This window comes from Molothrus aeneus, chromosome 8 (genome assembly GCF_037042795.1).
Source record: "Molothrus aeneus isolate 106 chromosome 8, BPBGC_Maene_1.0, whole genome shotgun sequence".
NCBI classification, from domain to species: domain Eukaryota; kingdom Metazoa; phylum Chordata; class Aves; order Passeriformes; family Icteridae; genus Molothrus; species Molothrus aeneus.
In genome coordinates this window covers 19,237,628-19,258,878 of record NC_089653.1, presented here as the reverse complement: position 1 = coordinate 19,258,878, position 21,251 = coordinate 19,237,628, and the positions used below count along the sequence as shown (strand labels likewise).

The window sequence follows — 21,251 nt, the reverse complement described above, 5'->3', positions numbered from 1 at the left end:
GTTCGGGTTACAGCGTGTGCAGTGTGGCTGACATCGGCTGTTTCTCTCCCCAGATGGCCGCAGCCCCATGTGCCGAGCAGCCCCTTTCTGCAGTAGGGATGGCTGAGGCAGTGTCTGCCCAGCCGTTCGGGTTACAGCGTGTGCAGTGTGGCTGACATCTCGGCTGTTTCTCTCCCCAGATGGCCGCAGCCCCATGTGCCGAGCAGCCCGGGCCCGCGCCGGCCGTGAGGGCCGCAGCCAGGCGCTGTCCCTGAGGCGAGGAGCGCAGGCACCGCCATGGCCTCATCACGCCGGGCCCGGCACGCTGGCCCTCCCGACGGAGGCTGGGGATGGATGATTGTTGCTGGCTGCTTTCTCGTCACGATCTGCACCAGGGCCGTGACAAGGTAAAGGCACTGCTGCTTGTCTTGCTGGCCTCTTTGTGGCATTAGCTTTTTTTTCTTTTCTGCCTTAGGAAGAGGGTTTGTTATCTCCTGAAACCCCTAAGGCTGCGGGGGCGACCAAGGGATTATGAGCCCTCTGGCTTTAGTCTCGCCTCCTCTGACAGCTGCTCCAGCTTTCAGCACCCGCTCCCTGATTTCTTACAGAATCAAGGCCAGGGGCAGGTAGAGCTATTTCAGGCTGTGGTGGTTTGCTGGGGAGGGAGGAATCATGTGGGGTCTCTTTGGGTTCACTGTGTCCCTCTGAGCCCTTAGCCGTGCTCATTTTTGCCAGTCCCAGTGAATGTACATGACTCCTGAGTCAATGTGAAAATCATGTAAATACCCCTTTCTCCTACTGTGAGAGTCTCAGGTACTGTCCTGACTGAGAATGTCCAAGCCCTAGAGAAGAGACCCCTCTCTGCACCCTTCTGGTATCCAAAATATGCAGAAAATATTTTCTCGAAATAGGAAGAGAGAATAGGAGAAGAGAATAGGAGAGAACAAGAACTAGACTGCTGCCTCGCATAAAAATAATGCAATCTGGGACGAGATTGCTTTCACAGTGACTTTGATGTCGACTGGAGGTAGAGGAGGCTGGTTTGTGTGAACATGGACAATTTAGCTATATTAAGCAGAGAGTTAAGCACACTGGTAAATGAAGAAAACTGAAAGAGTGTCTTGTTGGGCAGTCAAGTATAATGTAAATACAGTGTTTGCTACCCAAAGTTCTTATTTCTTTCAAAATAAAGCTGCCAGATTTAGGGATTTTAAATCTTTAGGGATCTAGGGTCTTGGAGTCAACAGCAGAGAAGGGGATAGAAACACTTATACAGTGTTAGTTAATGCATACAAATATACCAATTCCATAATAATAGCAGAGAATTCCTAGTGGATTTAATTCCGTGTTCATGTGTGCAATGTGTTACATACATGAAATTATCTAATGGCTGGCACACATTAGACTACATAGAAGAGTGAAATATGTGCAAGATAAAAAGCTGAAGAAAGTGGTCATTCACTGATTTGGGAAAAGGCATCTCTTGATCCAGAAAAGAGAATGAAGTTATGCAGCCTTTTAACCTGCTGCACGGACATATTGAACAGTAACACTTGTCAAGTTGAGAAAGGACCTCTCCTGGAAACATTTTATTAAACTGCTGGAAGGTCCACAGGCTCCTGCTGTGTTTTGATTCTGTTTGAGAGGAGTTACTTAGCGCTTGTCCATCTATGAGCGCACAGCTGCAGGTGGGGTTTGCTCTGCAGGTGTGTTACATTGACCCTACCCTCACAGTTTGTGCGGGTGTGGGATAGTGAGCAACAGGGCCAGTGAAGAACTGTGTGTGTGCCAGGGCAGAACACCATCATATGGGCTATAAGTTGCTGGGGAGAATTAGCATTTAAATTTCCTTTTAGTTCAAACTACTCTGAGTCATAAAATCTCTAGCAGCAGATAACCCCAGCAAGAAACATGTGATATTACAATGTTCACAACCACCATTTTGATTTTCCCAGGAGCTGGAGAGGACCTTCAAGTGGATACTTTTTATACCTGAAGAGTGAGAACAGTGTTTTCTGTGAGGTGAATATTCCATGTTTAACAGACTTGTGTTCATGTTTTCTGTCCTAGGTGTATCTCCATTTTTTTTGTGGAGTTTCAGGCATACTTTGGGCAGGATTATGCCAGAACTGCTTGGATCCACTCCATTGTGGACTGTGCTACGATGCTTTGTGGTGTGTATTACCCTTTCAAGAGTAATATGGCTACTTTTGCATTGGCTCCATCTGTTTTTAGCATGCTCACAAGTTGGTGGAGTCACCTGGGAGTGATACTGTGGGATCTCTGGGGTGTGGTATATCCAAGCTGCTTCCCCCAACACAGTTGTACAAGGGAGTGTCTTCATACTAAAGAAAAGAAGCAGAACTTTGTTTTGTGAAATGATCTAATTTTTCAGAAATGTACTTTTGTTCAGGTCTATTGGGACACCTCATGTTTGAGAGCTATTAACTGAGCAATTGTTTGTTTTGCCTTTTGATTGGAGTCATATTTGAGATGTAGCACAGGATGTACATCTTGCCTCCAGATCAAGTCACAACCATCCTCCTTTTATCAAAAGTGTATATTTACAAATAGTCTTCTCTCTTAAAAGAAAATTTGCTATTATTAAAAATCATGTGCATCAACGCAGCAGTTGTACTGAATTTCTCATGGGTTTGCTTTAAAGCTGTACAGCTTGGTGAAAATCCATGCCCTAGTCCTGTAGAAGAGGTTAATCCATAAGAGTTGCTAGAAAGGCAGAGGGGCACAGCAAGAATGAGATGCAACAACTTGCCTGTGCTAGCCAGGTTATATCTTGGGGAAAAGACAGAAATAGGGGTAACCTTGCCCTGGCATTGCAGGTAGTAGAAGGGGAGAGGGTTGCTGATGGCATCCCATGGTAAAGCAGGGTGATATGGGAGACACTGGTGTTGGAGAAATGCAGGAGAAGGGTAGCAACCCTGGAGATTGTCCAAAAGATGTGAGACCTCTCCTATTTGAGTCTAACCCAGAGCCCATAAGGCCAGAGAGTTGTGAGGAAGGACACCTAAAGTTACTGAGGGCTGAAGTGCAAATTCCAGATGGGGAAAAGTCTGAGTGCTGTAAGCATGGAGTAATGAACAGTGTGGGCTGTTCCTGTGACCTGTCTTGACCCCCTGACACTGCAGATTAGCTGTGTTCCATAATGACTTTGATCTACAGGAATGGCTGCTGAGAAAGGTACTGTAAATTTTAGGTTTATCCTGACTTTGAGGAAAATTACTTTTAGAAGTTTTTTTCTTTATATTTGGCTCATGCCATTGTGACAGGATTATGTTGGAAGACCACTCTGGAGCTGCAAACACCATTTTCTCCTGCTTCCTCCTGCTTCCTTTTCTTTTCTAACTGTTGCAAGTGAACTGTGTGTGAGGACCTGCCATTAACTACCAACTTTATTTGTTTCTTTGAAGCCCCACTTGGAAGTTTAATCAGTAATCATGTATCCTGCCAAGTTGGTATCATGCTAGGAGGGCTGCTTGCATCTACTGGACTAATTCTGAGCTCATTCGCCACCAGTCTGGAACATCTCTACTTATCATTAGGAGTCCTCACAGGTAGGATGCATTCAGCCCCTTTGTTGCTGCCAGAACACAAGACAGGAATGCTAAAAACAATGGGTGATCTCTTCTCCATGTCATATTGACACTGCACTGGTCAAATAGAGATACTCAGACGTGTTCCCATGGTTGTAGACAAGAGGCTGTGCCAGTGAGAGCTTCAGCACTGACTAATCTCATATCACATATCTGACTGATATCACATATCACTGACTGATCTCATATCACCCTGCAAAACCAACCTTACCTTCTATTGGAGAGAGGACTGTCAATAAAGTTCTGAAGTTATGGGAGGTCAGGAAGAACTGCTGTTGCAGTTGGTATACATGAAAAGGTTTCCCTGTTTTGTCTGGGATTTGGGAGGAGTTTGTTATAGCAGAAGTTCTAGATTGCCCTAATATATTTGCATATTTGGGAAAAAAGTTTAAATTAAAACATAAATGTAAGTAAGAATAGAGGAGCTCTTGGTGAATACCAGGCACCTCAGCTGTATGTCTTACTTTTGTCTGCATTACATTCCAGTTGAACAGCAAAAAAAAAATTGCTGGTTGGTAGTCTTGCTGTAGCAGCTCCTCCATTTTTGCTCAGGTAGGGTGAAAACAAATCTTTGCTCTGTCCTATCTGCCTGTGTTTGTTGTGCACAGAGGAACTTGAGAGGGGCCTGTGGTCACACTGACATTCCTTCCTCATTAATACTGACCTGGTAGCCAGGGTGATAAAAGACCTTGTACTTGGTCCCCTGGAGTTTAGTAACGAGTTGGTGGAATTACTGCAGTTCACATGCTGCCAGCAGCTTATTTGTTTAAAAAAAATAAAAAATCCTTATTTTAGCGCCTGTTGCTCCTGTATTACAATGTTAATCTTTGACAAAATGTGTTCAGAACAAATAAAAAGGCTTCTTGTAATTCGAGGGACTGTGCTACAAACCACGCTAATACCTCTGAGGCTTCTTTAGTGGGAGCTGCTGTGAATACCGAGGTGGAAAAGCAGTTACAACTTGTACACGGAGTAGTAAAGAGCCAAGTTCATTACAAGCAGTGAACTTTTAGCCTGTGGGGGCTGATTTACAGAGAGGTGAACTGTTGGTAAAGGCTAGATGAGGTGCCCCCAACCCAGAGAGCAGATGGGAACACAACAAGTGAATGTCTAAATCCATAAAAGCAACAGGACTTGAAACCAAAGAGTGAAGCAGAGGTGAGATTGGGGAGTGTCAATAAGTAGCAGAGTTCCTTCTAAGAGGTATGAAAATGTTTTCAGCCCTATACTTTCCACTTTTCACAGGACATTTGTTGGCTTTTTTGAGACCTATTTCCCCCTGCCAACTCACTGAAAAATAAATGGTGTGTATGCCTAATAAAGTATGATTTTCATAGCCCTTTAGTGATGATGTCTAGCTCAGGGCTGCTCTGCTGGCTCTGCTGCCTGTACAGGTCCAAGCCCAGCTCTGTGCCCTGCTTGTCCCCTCGCCTCCTGGGGGGTGCCAGACTGGGCACCCGCCGCCCAGAGTCCCTCTAATCCTCTTATTCCATCTTGGCAGGTTTAGTGCCTGCCCCACACAGTGTGGCCTTTGAGGAGGATGTGGCAAGCCAGTTACAGCACTGGGGACTGTTTTATCCTCTATCAGCAAGTTCTGCCAAAGGCACTGGGGACTGTTTCACCCTCAATGTAGGACATGCTCCAAAACCCTACTCAGGAACTAATTTCTATTACTGATTCAGAAATACATATTTTAGTGTTAGGGCAACCACTTGATGATTAAAACCTACTCTCTGATTCTGCAGCAGAGACCACAATCTTTTTCTCCATCCAAGAGATGAATCTTATTTGTTTACTCAACTGGATCTGGCTTTCTGAGGCTTTCCTCCCCTCTTTACTTGTAGGCAGGGATTTAAAATGGTCAGGACTCCAAGCAGCTGTTGCAAGGAGTTTTTTTAGCGGACCAAGAGAGGTTTTTTGTAGAATATTAGTAACAGAGACAGGCTCTTTGTACTGTGTTTCAGAGACCTGAAAATTAATGTTCAGGGTTGCAGCAGACCAAAACACAAAGTGGTGCCTCATCAGGACAGCATGTCCAGTGCCAGCATTGGTGCAGACCCTGGGGCAAGACCTCATCTTGTATGCATGAGAGGCTGGCACACCAGTTCTCTCATGTTTAGTGATCCTCCTTGTTCTTGTTATGAAGTGAACCCCATCACTTCTGTCTGAGTCTTATTATTGTGGCTTAATGGTCATCAGTTAGGTTTGTCAAGTCAGGGACCCTGCCAGTGGAAGAAAGACGTCATCCTAGTTTCTCATCACACTCAGACTGGGCTGCGTGATACAGAATCAAAAAAAGCTTTCTATTCTTTTGTACTAATGAAAATGCATTATGTGGTTTGCTTTAATATGTTCCATATGTCATGCTTAGTATTAAGCCATCTGCACTTTGCTTTCTCTTCTAGGACTTGGGTTTGCACTTTGTTATTCTCCAGCCATTGCGATGGTGGGCAAATACTTCAACAAAAGGAAAGCGCTGGCGTATGGAATCGCCATGTCAGGAAGTGGAATTGGTACCTTCATCCTGGCCCCTGTGGTCCAGCTCTTAATTGAGCAGTTTTCCTGGCGAGGAGCTTTGCTCATCCTGGGAGGTTTTGTACTAAACCTCTGTGTCTGTGGTGCCTTGATGCGGCCTATTTCTCTTAAGGAGGATTGTAAAACTGCTCCTGAGTTGCTTGAACAGAATTATGTCCCTGAAACAGAGAAACAAGACTTAAAGCGAATGTCCATCTGTTCACCTTTAATCAAATTATGGCCTCATGAATGTTTATGCTACTGTTCATGGAAGGAATATGACTTTTTGCTGATGCCAGGCTTCATGGTGCTGGCAGTGTCAATTTTATTTATGGCATATGGCTGCAGCCCTCTTTTTGTCTACCTAGTGCCTTATGCTTTGAGTGTTGGAGTGAGTCATCACCAGGCTGCCTTCCTCATGTCAATACTTGGTGTCATAGACATCATTGGTAATATCACCTTTGGATGGCTTACAGACAGAAGGTAAGGGCTTCTGGCTGATCAAGGGGAACCTTTAGCTGGTGGGAGGCTGGATGCAAGCAAGGTATAATACATATAAAACTTAACATTTTGTACTCTTTCTCTAGCATGTGTAACTTAAAAACCCCCAACAACAGAGTCTAACTTTCAGGAATGCTTGCTGTTTCATCTTTTTGTCTATTCTGAAATTGTTCAGTTGGTTTAATATCCTTTTTTCCTGAAAAAATGATGTGTTTGTGTATTTGATAGTGGAAATGTAACCCCTTGCCTGAGGTATGTTGAGTGTGATTCTCCATATCTATTTCCAAGGGGGTTTCACTATGTTTCCTCTGCTTTTCCATCTCTTTTGTGCTGCTCGGGAGGCACAGAAGTTATAGAAGAGGGTGCAAGGTCTGGCCCAATATTGTTAGGCACATGCTAGGAAGGACTGACTGAAAATTGTTATACATTTTCCAGTATATAAGAACTCACCATGCTTTGTGAACTCAGCTCACTCCGAACATCAGTGTACAGCATCTGTAACATCAGTAGATACTGGCCAAATTGGCAAGGATTTTGATTCTAAAGGATGCATTCTTTACACTTCTTTAGTTTGTGGGAGAAATCAATTATTGTTTTTGTGAAGCAGGAAGGAAGGGAATTGCCATCTCACTTAACTCACACTAACTTGCATTTAAGGGCTGACTGGAAAGGTGACAGCCAAGAGAGGTGTACTGAAATACTTTATGCATAATGCTGGCTTTGCTGAGCTGGGATGTAAAGCCCAATTAAATACTGCTTGGAACATTGAAACTTTATGGGTCTGCAAAATCCTGGCAGCAGGGTTCTGTCACTAGAAACATCCTGAAGAACACTGCAGGCACTAGGCTGCTGCTGTCCAGATGTTTCTGCAGCTGTAGGTGGGCAGCTTTCCTGACCTGGGCTCGTCTGCTGAGTGAAGGCTTGTGTAAGGCAATTGACTTAATCTGAGCCATAGAAAAGAGAGAGAGAGACTGAAGCACTGCAAGTCAGGGCATAGAAGCTGAAATGCTGGTTTCAGTGAAAATATTTTTCTTTTCTGTTTTGAAATTTGCAGGTGCCTGAAGAAACATCGGTACTTTTGCTACCTCTTTGCTGTGGGAATGGATGGCCTCTCTTGTCTTTTCCTGCCAGTTCTCCAAAGCTTCCCCTTGCTTGTGCCTTTCTCATTTACCTTTGGCTACTTTGATGGAGCCTATGTAACGCTGATCCCTGTTGTGACAGCAGATGCAGTGGGGACTCCTTTGTTATCATCAGCACTGGGGGTTGTGTATTTTCTTCATGCCATACCATATCTAGTGAGCCCACCTGTGGCAGGTCAGTTTTGCCAAATGACTTCCCTATAACCTTATCAGTACTTCAGATTTACCTATTGCTGTGATGTAAAGGGGAAGGAAGGATAGCAAATGTACAGTGAATGTGAAGGCAACCTCTGGGTAAAGGAATAACACACCTGGACATTCATAACTCTTTAGATTTCCCATCCTAGCCTCGGTGGGATGATTTCTACATACAGAGTGAGATGAAATTTAAAAAACAAACCAGTATGAAATAGGCTTCTAAGAGCTGCTACATCACCACTTCACGTAGTTTACAAACTCTGCAAGTAGAAGGAGTAAAAGATTCCACTGTGAAATTACATGATTTTGTAAAATCTAAATCTCTCTAAAGAGAGTTTAATTCCAAGATTGTCCTTCTTTTATGTTTTCTTTTTGTATTTAGTCTCTACATTGCTTTGAACAGGTGGGTGAGTCAGCTCCACTCCTGTTTGGTCATAAACTCATCCCTGTAATATCTAGCCATCATTTTTCCCATCTGTACCATTACAGTGAAGTAAGGATGAGAGCTGTACCCTTATTATTCTTTAGAAAGCACTTGACACAGTTTTTAATACTGTGGAAGCTCAGATCTTTTTCAAACAACCAATTATATATATCTTGCATATTTTGTAAATTGATGTTTACATCAATTCCCAATTAATCACTGCTCATTAAGCTTTTACTTTAATTTTGCATAGCAAAAATTATTGCAAAATAGAATTGTTTTGAGTGAAGCATGAGCCTGGCCACAGCTTAATAAGTATTTCTGCATGAAGATCTTAGAGTTCCCTAAGTCTTCTAAAGACTGCCAGTTAAATCCAGGCAGTTGGAAGATGTTTATTTAGTAGTGTGGTGATGGCTGCTCTGCCTTTTCTTGTGGATTTGACCTCCAAACAAAAGGCTGTAAAGATATTATTTACCTGCTGAGAATAAATCCCTCTCTGCACCAAGATGTAAAAGTATAGTGATGGTGATGTAAATATGTATTATTTGATTGTTTTTATATGTGATAACTCCAAAAGTTTTTGACTGGGTAACAGGATTTGTAAATTATCCACGAGAATACCGGTGGACCTCTAAATATTTTTTTTTCCCTACAGGATGGCTTGTGGACACAACTGGCAGCTATACTGCATCATTTCTCCTGTGTGGATTTTCTATGATGTTTAGTTCAGCACTATTGTGCTTTGCAAGACTAGCAAAGAAAATCAAAAGAACACATTTGCCATCCCTCACTGGTAACACAGCCTTGAAACAGCACATCTGGACAAATGGAGCAATAGCTTATTCTGTCACAGCAGAATTAGACCAAAGGGATGTTGAATTTTTGGCTGTGGATACAAACAGCTTCAGCAACAGGTGACAAGTGCTGGCACAACCTGAGACAGATGTGGCTCAGTGGTGTTACACTGTTGAATATACTTCTCCTGTGAAACAAGACCTCTCAATTAGATTGTTCTGTCATGTTTTAGTTGGCTTAAATCTACATACGGCAACAGTAATACCAAGTTAATGCAGTAATAGAAGAAAGCTAGACTGAAAATAGAGTTTGTAGATACAAGTGTTCACAGATTTATTTGAAATGCAATGTTGACTCCACAGGGATCAGTCACCAAAACTGAACAATAACATTTACATTAAAAATACTATTAATGACCCAAGCTTTTTCATTTTGTGGTCTAGTATGTTTCAATGGACTAATTATACACACCATGAAAAAATCTCTGCATTTATCAGTCTGCATGAAACTCTTTGCAATGAGTGTTTCAAATGCCAAAGTCATCTGTTTTGCTTTTGTTTTTGGGTTTTTTTTTTTTGTTGTTGTTTTTTTTTTTTGTTTGTGTTTTTTTTTTGTTGTTTTTTGTTTTCTTTTTTGTTTTGCTTTCTTTTTTTAAGAAAATCTGGCAGGAAACTGGTTTATGCTGAAAGTATCTCTGGAGCAGCTTTAATTTTTACAATGTGCCTGAACTTTGTACATACATTTCAATTTAATTTCAAATATGGTTTTAGACCTGCTTTCCCACACGCTCTATAGCAAATTTTACTTTTTCCTTTTTTCTTCTGGATACCTTTAAAATTTGAACTTCTAAACAATGACATTCTGGGTATGATCTTTCAGCTGATCCTTGTCTTGGAGGGTGGAAAATATGCTGTGGTGGTTCTACTTATCTGAAGAGGAATAAATTTGTGCCATGGGACCAGGCATGCTGATAGACAAATGTGCTTTAAGTGCATTAGTTGGAAGAAGCCCAAAGACAGCCCATGAGACCAGAGAGGCTCCTGTATTTTCAAACACAGAGCCTCTTCCTCTTGTAAAATCAGCACCTATTAGAGTCCATGCAACCAGATGGCTGAGAGAGTGCCCACCACACGGGCTGATAATGGAGAGGATGTTGGCAGAATTGTTTCTGTGTATTGCAGTGGCAAGTTTGTCTCTTTTCACACCCAGAAACTGCATCTTCAGGTGGTGCCAATTGCTCATTTGTACCATCTGAAGAGCTGTCAGGTCACTTTTCCTAGATGGCCAGAACACAAGAGCTGTGACTTGCTGACAGTTTCCTGCTGCTTGTGTGAGGAATATACTCCAGTTGGCTGCTTCACAGGAGCTAGGGAGTGAATGTAGCTCATGGAGTAACTTACTGATGTGATGGTCTAATCAATACTGTGATTTTCTACATTTCCAGAGTGAACACATTGTCAGCAATGGAAAACTTCACATTCCACAGTACAAATAGTTTCAGTGTTTTAATGCTGTATCAGGCTGTATTCTGTTCATTAACAAATTGATCAGAGTCTAAATAATTTCCACTTACACTGAACTAGTAGTTTTGTTAGTCTGCAGTGTGTTCAATGGCTGCTCGTGGTGTCCTTTTCCACTCTGTGCCTTGGAAGTGAAAGCAACATAGACTGATTATCAATTTGATTTAGACCAAGAGTACAGCCACAGGAGTATAATGTATTTTATATATACACACAGACATATATATGAATAGCATGTGTATCAAGTAGTTTTGTTATCCAAGTGTATTTTAAATACAACATATTAAAATCATTTGTGTTTAAATGAAGCCTTTCTTGCTGTCCTGCTTCAGGAATGTAGTCAGAGCCAGTAGCATGATCTATGTGCACAGACCACAGAATAAGCAAGAGCAGTGCAAAATCTTCTTAAAGCCAATCACATAACTTTTCTTCAGCTCAGCATGAAAATTGACTCTTGGACCCAGTTTAGTTTTTAACATATATTAATAAAAAAACCCAAAAATTATCCATGGGTGTTCCTTAATGAGTTAGGAAAAATATGCACATGTGGAAAAAAACTAATTGGTTTTATTAATTAGTACTGATGAAGATAATGTTTTAGATCTTAATACAATATTTTAATATTTTAAAAAGTAGGGAATAGTGTGGTCAATCAAAAATACAATTTTTTGGAACAAGTTATAAATTACCACCGTAAATAAATTTACAAAAATTTAATTACTTTGTTTCTCACATCACAACACATCATGGAACTGCATATTGTAAAAGCCTGTTGGTATAATGCTATATGCATTTTTATCATAGTAAATTATACTGTGTAATGTGTTATTAGCATTTTCTTATTATTTCAAGATTTTTTTCATATGCTTTTCCCTTTATGTTTTTTAAGTACTACTTATTGTTTGAAATATCTTATTTAGCAGCAAACATTCAACTGGTTTTATTCACAGACCTTTTGTAGAAAATGGTAAAATTCTTTCAGGGCTTTCCAGTACTGTTTCTGCTCTGACTTAAGTCAATGGAGAAAAGCTTATATACTGCAATAAAGACTTCTGTGCATAAAGCACACTGTGAAATATCAGCCCTGTCATGAATGCCCCCACTAAGAAACAGAAGGAAAGAAGCGTAGCAGGAAATGACCTGCAAGTGGAAGAAATGGGAATGCAATCCAGGCTGGTGAAGCCTCAGGCCAAGCTTCTAGCTCCTGCTCCACAGAACCCAGGCTGAACAGATCACCTTCATCCTGCCATGTGAAATATTTCAGGCAATGCATTACAGAAATCTCTGGCTCACAATGGTTTTAAAGAATGATTTATGGTATTGGCAATGTTTTTTTTCAGAGATGACAATATTCAGGCTGTCCTCCATGGAGGACATTTCTTGGCATTGCTTAGTATGGGAATAAATCAAGATATCAGAGCTAGCTGTGAACAATTTGCCAGATGAACGCTGCATGTTTGAGGATTTAGGGGTCTTTTCCTCCCTTAACTATCCTGTAATTCTATGTTCCCACCAGCCCTGATGGACACAAGCATTGATGGGTATGAGCTCAGCTGGAGCACTGCACTGCTGAGCCTGTCTGGCTCCCCAGGACAGCGTGGTGGGACTTGGCTTGGGGTAACATCTGTCCAACAGATCCTACCTCAGATGGATCCTACCTGGCATTATGCTCTGTTCTGTGCAGTGGATGGAAGTTCAGTGTAAGTGAAACTGCTCACAGCTGCTGAAGTTATCCCATATGTCTCCATTCCACGGGGTTTGAAATAGGGAAATAATAAATATTTTGAAATTATTTATTTTCTAGTGATAATCTGGAACATTTAATAAATTGTACCTTGGAAAGTTGTGTGAAAACAACATTGGAAAAGTCAAGTACCTTCTGTTGAAAAATGACTCTTTTTTCAGAAAAAATATTCTTGAAACATTCCTATCAGCTTGGGTAATAATTTACCTCTGGAAAGACAAAGGCTGTGTTACTATATGGTGAATGTATTTTATATTGTCAAACATTATTTCTTTGTAAAGCGTTACAAATTTATGTGAGAAGCAAGAGCTTGTTTAACTTAAACTGTAGCACTACTTCATAGTCAGCATGGCAAAGTCCTTAGTGGGGTTTGCCTCAATAAATAATATCTTCTTCTTAGTGATTGTTCGGTTGTACTTCATTAAATTTTATATATACTTTAGAAGGTGCTTTTGAGTCATAAATTGATACTTCCTGAAGTGTTATTTTCAGTCATTTTTCCCCTACACAGCTAGCATCAGCTTCAGTGATGTATGCATACTTGGGTGTGAATTAATTGGCAGTGTGTTCAGCCTCTGTGCAGTTCTAGTTTTGCCCAAAACCCCCACATATTTCTCAAAAATGTGTGTTTCATTTTCTCTAACTCCCGAAGCTCCGACTCAACCTGCTCCCCATGTCGGCATGCCAGGCAATGCAGCAGCACCACCCTGTGGGAAATAACGTTTTTTCTCATTTACAAGACAGGCAAAATCCAGAAGGCTGGATACCTGGGAGCATCCCCAGGCATCTGTGCTCCAGAACTGTCCTGCAGAGTACAAAGGAGGTGAGGCACAACAAATACACTTTTTGCATTACTATGTCTCACAGTTTCTTCACTGTGCAGATCGAGCTGCTATGACTCTTCATAAAAATTCAGGCTCACTTTTTTTTTTTCCAAAATAATTTATACCTTATCCTTATTTCTTCAAGGTTCTTTTTTCAGGAGATATTCTGCTGGCAGTGTAGAGGGGAGGATGGATGTGTCACCATGGCTTGCACCACCTCTTCCTCAAATTCTTCTCTGCTGCCCTCCACCCTTCATGCCCTCAGTGGAGTTTAGATAGCACTGATGCTGAGTTTAGAAGCCCTCAAGATTCACCAAGGCAGTGAGGTTGTCTAACAGACCCTTTTGTCCCCATAGCTGGGCACACCAATGTTGTGTCCCCAGTTCCTGACTGCCCCCACTGCTGTTGCAGCCAGCTTTCAGGAGAGGTCTGCCGGAACTGTTCCCAGTCCCCCTCTTCTCCCTCCTCACCACTCCTTCCCTAGGCAGGGTTGCCTTTGTATGAAACAGAGAATCTGGCAGGTGGCTGGGAAACAAGGGTGGATTTTGCTCCAGCTGGTTCTTAGGAAGAAGGTGTTTGCAATTATGTACACTTCATTGCTTTTGCTCATGTTATGAAAGATTCTCTGGAGAGCTGAGAAGGAAGAGGTTTATTGTTATTTTGTGATCTGGCATCGGTGTTTTGCACTCCTTCATGGCTTGTCATCCTGTCTGTATGGGGGTGCTGTTGTGGGTGCAGGAATGCTCCAGGATGGCTAGAAATTAAAGTGCACATCCTTCTTGATGGGCTCTGTCACCAGTTTGCTTCATGCTACACTAGTGGCTAGGGCTCAGAAGCATTTTGGAAGTAGAGCATTAGTTTTCCCTGAGGACTATGCTCTATCAAACACAGGGACACTACTGGGAAATCAGAAAAGGATAGTACAAACAATAGAAAAATTTAGTTGGACAGCTGAAGACTTTTGGCATTTCAGTGCTTTCTTCCAACTATATAGACCCTATGGGCACCTGTAGAGGCTCAAAGTCCTGCCACTGAAGTGACAGCACCTTAACCTCCAAGGAGCAGAAACAAGTGAGGGGAAACATCCCTCTAATGTTAGGGTGAGAAAAGCCTCCCTCCCATGGGCCTCTGCAGGCACATGTTAATATTTCCAGTTTCATTGGCTCTCCCAGTTGTTCCACCCCCATTCAGCCCCAGTTCACCATATATGTATATCCCCTAGAATGTTCTCCCCTTTCTCAATCCCTATTGGCCCCAGTTTGCTGCAGTGTTCTGCCCCTGTTATCCTACTGGTTCCCCTAGTTTGCTGCCGCTCCCCTGCACCACTTGTCCCTGTTCCCATTGGTCCTCAGCCCTCAGAGCCACCCCTTTCCCCCCATATTTAACCCTGTACCCTCCACCCTCTTCTGTCTCTGTTTGTGGACCTTCTTGGAAGCAGTAAACAGCCTTTGGATCTCCAAACAAAGACCTGTCCTTTGCCTTTCTTTGTTAGCTTTTCTGCAAGTGTGCTCCAGGCCCCAAAAGCGCGAGTTGCTCTCTGAGACTTGTTGAAGTGCGCTGCTTCAGGCACCCACCCTTTTTTCCACATGTCCCTTGTGCTCCCCTGCCCTGCTCTGTGGCACTCACCCAGCTCTGCTCTGGCTGTGCTCTCCCCTTCATGTCCAGTTCAGGTCATTTCTTGTGTGTGTTTGCTATCCCTGGCTTTTTTGACAAGCATGGCCATAGCCATCTATTTGGCATCTTAAAGAGTGTCCTTCCTTCCTCTCCAGATGTTGTGGTTCCTGATAGGGTGTTTTGGGTAAACTAGACAGATGTTGTTTTGTGCACAGTTTAATTTTTTTGTGCAATGCCCCTGGAGCCAGTTATGCTGAGAGGTCAGGGAAAATAAATATGAAAGGCTCCTCAGCCTTTCATAGCCTACCAAAACTTTATCCTTCTTACTTTTTGGAATGGCTATTTCACTTTACTTAATCTACTAACATGAAGGCCGGTCATCAGAAAGACAGCCAGAAGCAACAGTCAACAGATTAAACAGACTTTAGTAGTTCACAACAATAGTACACATTTTGTAAGCTTTTCAGTGGACTAGCTAAACAGTGTTTTTTTCATAATTAAACAGCATACGAGATAGTAAACTGAACAAGCCTTCAACAAGTTTCTTCTACAAAAGATATTTTTGAAAAAAAAGCTTCAGAAATTCTATTTGTGTATAAGCATGCCTTCAACTATACAGACAAAATACTATTGTATTATTCCCTTATCTTTTTCTCAGTAGAAGGTAATATCTGATTTCAGCATAGAAGCTTGTGTTCTACAGACTATCACTTAAATCCAACATTTATACACATGTTAGCATTGAAGACTAAGTTAGATTAGCTATAAATATATTTTTTTATATTTTATAGTTAGCCAAGCATGCTCTCTGTTAGTGAATGAACAAATCAACAATTGTTGTCTGCAGTTTTTACATTATGAGCAGAAAGTGATGCCACCTGTGTTCCATTTGGTCATAATGTCTACCTTCAAAAGAAAAACAAACAACAAAAAAGGTTTTAAAAGTCTGTTGAAACCTCCTTGGTTTGGGGGATTTTTTGGTACACAGGATTTTTGTGAGCTTTAGCTTTAGATGGAAAGTCGTAGCTCAGTTAATGCATTCAGATATTCTTCATTGTTAGGATCCAAAGCAATGGCTTCCTCATAGCATTCAATCGCTTCTTGTTTCTTACCATTTAGTTTATGAACAAGTCCAAGTGTACCAATAACAGTGGCATCTCCTAAACCACTCTCAATTTTCTGTTTTAATAATGTCTCCACAGCTTCACTGGACCTTTTTCTTGGATAGGAATCCATTTCCAGTTTCAGACATTCTATGTAATATTTAATGGCTTTTGATTCTGATTTCATGTGGAATTGCTGAAAATGGCCATAATTGAAGTAGATGTCTTGTTTATCATCCCAGGCTAGATCATTCCTCTGAAGCACTTTCTGATACATCTCTTCTGCTTCTTCATACCTCTTGTCTATTGAATATGTCTTTGCTAGGTCACTATAGGCAGAAAAAAATACTGGCTTTTTGTCAATCGCTGTTTTAAAATGAAAAATGGCAAGCTCGATGAGATTCTCCATTGCCTCTCTAGGTGGGTATCTTGTCTTTTTCAGCTGAAGTACCTCGTATCTGTAGCAGAGTCCTAGTTGGTGATGCAGAACGACAGACTTTGGCGTCAGTGTTAGGGCCTTCTTCAAAATCTCCACTGCCTTCTTCACTTTTCCTGCCCTTCTGTAAAAATTAGCAGCATGTCGCAGGAAAACAGGAAAGTCAGGGGTTTTCTGCAGTCCTTCTTCAATGTACCTCTCCCCTTCATTAGCTCGGTGTAATCGCTGAAGCTCCAATGCAAGCAGTGCCACAACGGTAGTGTCTGCTGGGTTCAGCTCCACTGCCCGCTTCAGGGCCTCAAGGGATGGCCTGCTCTCCCCACCGTACCTCTGAACGTTACCTTCCAAGCGATACATTGCAGTTGCATAGCCAGCACTAAAATCTGAGTTATTGGGCTCACTCCTCAGAGCATTTTCAAAGCAATTAATTGCCCTCTCAAAGTAAGTCCTCCCAAAACGTAATAATGCCCATCCTTGCTCAGCATAGATCTCTGGAAGCTCAATCTTCCCATGAGCAGTACTTGAAAGCTTTTTGCAGCTGTTTTCCACTTTGCTTACATAAGTTTGAGCTTCTTCATATCTCTGCATGTGGTAATAGATCCAGGCATAGTTCCCCCAGGTAACAAGACTTCTCCTTTCAATTTCATCTGGATGATGTTTTTGAATAGCTTCTTCAGCTTTTTTGAGACTTCTCAGGGCTTCCTCATATGAATTCTTTAGGTAATTTACATAGGAGAGTAAATTATAATCTCTAATCTCATATTTTGCCAAAAACTTGATATGATCAAGTATTGTTTCCTCTAGGGCCTCAAGACTTACATACTTCTTCTGCAAAGTCCATGTAAAATGACATTGTAACTGCAACAGGGAAGTCTTCAAGGAATCCTTGGAAATGGTACTAGAAGAAATCAAAGAAAAAGTTGTTTATATCCCATTTACTTTTTGCTATTCTTATTTTTAAGCCAGGCATGATGTACTTTAAAGGCAGGTAATACCTCACTTGGTGCACTTGGTCCACAATACTTCAAAGAAGCCAAAGCTGTAGGGAGACCTAGGTACAAAGTGCTGAATAGTGATTTTAGTAATTCTTCTTGCGAGTGTATGATGGCACCTCTTACACAGAAACAGATGTTGCTGTGGATGTTAAAATGGAGGGCTGGTCTCTGTAGTAAAGCTGGCACACCCTTGGGCCTCAGGAACATACTTCCTATGCTGGGAACAATTGCTGAAGCCTACCCAAAAGATGTCATCACTTAAAATTCCCTTAAACTATAAATAATAGTTTATATTAAAACTATATTAAACTATAATAATAAATATAAATAAAATATAAATAATGTGATTTACTCAATTTCCTAAACCTTTGTACATGTTATGGTTCGTATTATAAATATAATTCTGGATTTCCTGCATTTTTAAATCCTTGTATGTTAGATCATAGCACCATTCTTATGTAATGGTTATATTGATTCTATGGCTAATGTATCCAGGAATTGGGTCCCATGTCTCACCAGCCTCTCCAGTTGCTGGCACTTGGATGTACAGCCCATGAGTAAGTAACCCCATTCCACTTGCTGGTGCAAAGCACACACTCACTCACTAACCCTGTGGCTCCTCAGATGCTGGCTCTGGATGCCCAGTGGCTGGTCAGGGAGCTTCTCTCTCTCCCCAGGTGCCTCATCCCTAGATACACACACTCACACACCCTTATTAACATACTACTGGTCCTTAACACTCCTGTATCCCTGGTGTGGTTTGAGCCCAGCTGGCAGCTAAGCAAGATGCTGCTGCTCACTCATCTCCCCCTGCCCCCCACTAGTGGAACAGGGAGGAGAATCGAAAGTGAAAATTGTAGGTTAAGATCAGAATTTAATAATTTTTAATAACTTAAAATAAAATATAGTTATAGTAAATATTAATAATTATGACAAAAGGAAAAAATAAAACTCAAAGAAAAACAAGTGGTGCACAGTACAATTGCTCACTACCTGCTGTCTGATGCCAGACTCTGTCCCTGCACCCCAACCAGCCCCCTTCCAGGTCACTCCCTCAGTTTATATACTGGGCATGATGTTCTCTGGTGTGGAATATCCCTTTGGCCAGTTCAGATCACCTGCCCCAGGTGTGCTCTCTCCAGCTTTTTTGTGCACCTCCTCAATGGCAAAGCATGACACAGAAAAGTCCTTGACTAGGATAAACACAACCACAAACAAATTGTGAGTGTGCTATACACATAATTGGCATAATGAAACCAGAACACTGTACCAGCTACTGAGAAGAAATTAACTCTATACCAGATGAAATCAGGACAATCCCTCTCCATCATTCAACAGCTTTTTCTTCCCAAATGTGGAGCCACCAGGGCAGGGTGTTATTTGGGTTTCCCCTGCTGCCATTGCCTACCTGTGTCCCTGTGTGGGTGCACAAACTGGCCTTTGTCACACAATCAAGGGGACATTTTTACAACACAGACGTGACATTTTAGTCTACACTGTGCTTTCCCTTAATTAAAAAAGGATTGACACACAATTCTATTACTGAGGCTTCTCAGTCAAGTCTTCCTTTCTTAGAAACACTTCCCTGCTGTCCCTTCTGCAACTCCTAGCAGGTCTAAGAGCCTGTGGAGCACAGCATGTGCTGCTGCTCAACTGCACAATCAAATCTTTGGGTAAAAAAAGGACTGAGTGGAAAGACTGCAAAATTATGAGGAGGCAAATCAAGGAGGAATCACAAACACAGGTTTGAGAGACAGATTATACCTCTTTGGCCAGGCACCAGCTGCCCCTGCTACAGCCGGGATTTCATCCCCACATTGCATGCACAAAAATATCTGACTTTCTGTTCTACTCACAGAGACTTAACCTCATTAGAGAAGCAGTAACATGACAACATTCAAGAGCATCCTTATTTTATTTTGGCTCTTCTCTAAATATTCTGTAAAATATTTTCTGGTTTTAGATGCTCAAAGTCTCTCACTGCTTACATTTATATAAATAATAAGCATTATTTTCCTGTGGCATAGAGGAAAAAAAACATCTTTCAGAGACTGGATTGCTTTCTTACCTCATGGTTTTCTTTCTCTGCTCATTTGTCTTCAGATAGCCCCAAAGCTAAAGGAGTGCTGCCCACTGTTGTTGTGCCTTCTATTTATTTGGTCCAGCACTCATGAGCTGTGATGAAATTACTGGGAACAAGAAAGTGAAACTCAGCTTTTCTGTTGGTGTGCCGAAGCAGAATAATCAGCCTGCAGCTGAGGAAATGAAACTAAGTCTCTAAGCTGCACTGTTTCAGCCTGGCTCTGTGCCATGTATTACTTTGTGTTGTGGAGAATGTGGCAACAGCTCCTTAATGCTCCCAGCGTTTACTGTGTTCAAAGGCAGAGACATCCACGATAAAGAGAATATTTCAGGCTAGTGGGGGCTGACCTGGTTATCCTGCATAGGCTAGGCAAGGGTCCTTTGCCCCTGGTGCCTCTGCTGATGCATCTTTGCACAATTCAGTGCCATGCTGTAGGCTTCTGTTTTATTGGTGTTGTGTCACCCATGTAACACACACACAAACAAACCCTTATCTCCCCTCTCTGCACTCCTTCATCCTGTGCCTCCACACCATGGAATCTCTGCTGCTGTACCAGGTCTGTGTTTTTCTGCACTATGCCATTGTCTAAGAGTACTAAGTATCCCATCTGCAGGAAATGTTTGTTGCTGCTCTCTACATAAACCCACAACTATCCTTTCACAAATCACATTAGACAGAGGCAGTCAGTTTGAGAAACTGCTGTCACAGGTGTGCCAAGCAAAACAAAGCTGAAGACAGGTCAGGACAAGGTCAGACTGAGAAGACCTGGCAAGCCTTGCTCCCCAGGCCATGCAAAGCCATTGCACAGCTTACAGCCTGATGCTGGCAAGAGCAATGCCTGCTACAGGCTACACACCTGGCAACAGAGATGGGAATGGCCTGGGGTCTGGAGGATCTATGAACAAACAACTCATTGATGCTTAGTTTAAAAAAATTAAAAATGCAGACCCGGCTCTGTAACTTGACTTCGGGAGTAACAAAGAGAACCAAGAAATAGGTCATAACATAAATAAATGGCACTATATAGAGTAAATTCAGATGTAACCTGAAGCTGCAGACTAGGGAAGAAAAAGAAAGGTCTAAAATTGTGTTACACAATTTATAAAAATTACTCAAACTAGATCTGGTGAGAGGAAGAAGAAACCACAACCCTCAGCATGGCGGCAGAGATGTTAGTACCTGATAACTGTTATTTTCCCTAATTCTCTTCTTCCCTTCTTTTCTCTCCTTTCCCCCTTCCACTCTTTCCCTCCTTTAAAAAACCCAACAAACCAGTCTTACATATTAGAACTTCTGGTTTCTACAAAAATTTGGAGAGCCTGTGTAACACAAAAACATCCCCCCACCCCCGCCTTTTGTCTTAAGTGTCTGTTTGTGTGCTTGTGTGTTTGTGTGTGTCTGTGGAGGGGCTGTTGGAGATGATGCTTCAGAGCTCAAGATAAAGGTTAGTGCAGCTCCTAAAGGAGTGCTGCCCACTGCTGTTGTGCCTTCCATTTATTTGGTCTTGAATGCTCTGAGTAGCATTCAAGATTCTAGTAACCAGATATTTGATAGGTGATGAAAAGATGCAGTGGATTGAGAAAGAAAAAGGGTATCTACACAAATCCATGTATTTTATGGAAAATAAAGGTTGTAGGTAGTTACAGGGCAAAAAAGTGTTTGAAAGGTTATTGCAATGCCAAAACCAAATGTGGAGACTAATGATTTACTATGCTATAAGTTTGGGTTTCTTGTCTCTGCTTCTGTCCCAGGCATCTATTTTCCTTGGTGC

The 21,251-nt window shown here is 41.9% G+C and overlaps 2 protein-coding genes across 2 annotated transcripts; one reads left to right on the top strand and one right to left on the bottom strand.

Annotated features, from left to right (window-relative positions):
• Positions 1-276: 276 nt before the first annotated feature.
• On the top strand, positions 277-9,620 carry SLC16A12 (solute carrier family 16 member 12). The gene is made up of 6 exons (XM_066554900.1): positions 277-386; positions 2,050-2,153; positions 3,408-3,551; positions 5,996-6,587; positions 7,660-7,919; positions 9,022-9,620. The coding sequence occupies exons 1-6, from the start codon at positions 277-279 to the stop codon at positions 9,282-9,284; spliced, it is 1,473 nt and encodes a 490-aa protein (XP_066410997.1). The 3' UTR covers positions 9,285-9,620.
• Positions 9,621-15,268: 5,648 nt separating this feature from the next.
• Positions 15,269-19,637, bottom strand: LOC136559309 (interferon-induced protein with tetratricopeptide repeats 5-like). Its single transcript, XM_066554444.1, has 2 exons — positions 19,466-19,637; positions 15,269-17,300 (listed from the first exon to the last, which is right to left on the bottom strand). Exons 1-2 carry the CDS (start codon positions 19,468-19,470, stop codon positions 15,872-15,874), a joined length of 1,434 nt encoding a protein of 477 aa, XP_066410541.1. The 5' UTR covers positions 19,471-19,637; the 3' UTR covers positions 15,269-15,871.
• Between the last annotated feature and the right edge of the window lie 1,614 nt (positions 19,638-21,251).

Excerpts from the sequence above, each read along its gene's own strand:
- SLC16A12 (XM_066554900.1), top strand. The coding sequence starts at position 277 with ATGGCCTCATCACGCCGGGCCCGGCACGCTGGCCCTCCCGACGGAGGC. Across the intron at positions 387-2,049 it reads TGCACCAGGGCCGTGACAAG|GTGTATCTCCATTTTTTTTG; the intron begins GTAAAGGCACTG and ends TTTCTGTCCTAG. Across the intron at positions 3,552-5,995 it reads ATCATTAGGAGTCCTCACAG|GACTTGGGTTTGCACTTTGT; the intron begins GTAGGATGCATT and ends TTTCTCTTCTAG.